Raw genomic sequence first — 740 nt, forward strand, 5'->3', positions numbered from 1 at the left:
CAAACATATTCTGCGAGCAGCCTTTGGTTCAAGTTGAATGATTTTAGTCAGTGGCGGGGTTGGGGTTTCTTTGCCAAGCCCATATAAACTCACTTGTACAGCTCAGAATAGGTTCAAGTTAATGCATTCCCATTCGCGCACACTCATATTCAGACTCCTCAGAATGCAGAAGCCAGTGATCAAGCCACTGACCTGCTAATTTATTGACCACCAGATGTATCGTGTAAGCCACTGCCATCGTGCACACATGTGGCACAGTGGTGCAGTGATTAGCGAACAAAAACACATATGAGGCTAAACTGGCAATTCTTAATTAGTCATAGGTGTGAGTGTGAATGTCCTTTCTGTCTCTCTGTGACAGACTGGCAACCTGTCTGGATGCATAGACGGGTGCCGCATTCTCAAGGCACGAGTCTCAATATTAGAAGCAGGTGTATGCCTTATACTGTCATCACTGCCACCCTGCTGCATCTGACTGAAGCATCCTGATGCCAGGCTGAGCATGCATGACGCATGATCCCGCGTGATCCCTTGCATGACCATCTGACTGTTCTTGTTGGAAGTGACTTGACAGAGCTATCGAGATGAAGTTCTCTAACCTGTATGACAACCCGGCCTGTGGCAGTTTGAGTGTCGCCTCCACATTGCCAGAGATCACTAGCATATCCAGACACTTCCTTGGCCAGCATTTAGTGTTGATATCTCTCCCACTGAATATGCCTGGGTAATTTTGGGCTGGC

At 47.6% G+C, this 740-nt stretch overlaps 1 protein-coding gene across 1 annotated transcript in view; it reads left to right on the forward strand.

Annotated features, from left to right (window-relative positions):
* The first annotated feature begins 584 nt into the window (after positions 1 to 584).
* The window catches only part of LOC102201229 (kelch-like protein 10), a 7528-nt gene continuing 7372 nt past the window's right edge, over positions 585 to 740 (forward strand). Inside the window, exon 1 of the mRNA XM_013910473.1 lies at positions 585 to 724. Coding sequence (XP_013765927.1) covers positions 585 to 724 — 140 coding nt within the window. The remainder of the gene's footprint in view (positions 725 to 740) is intronic.

The sequence above is a fragment of the Pundamilia nyererei genome, unplaced genomic scaffold (assembly GCF_000239375.1).
Source record: "Pundamilia nyererei isolate P.nyererei 1_Seehausen unplaced genomic scaffold, PunNye1.0 scaffold00044, whole genome shotgun sequence".
In the NCBI taxonomy this organism is placed as follows: Eukaryota; Metazoa; Chordata; class Actinopteri; order Cichliformes; family Cichlidae; genus Pundamilia; species Pundamilia nyererei.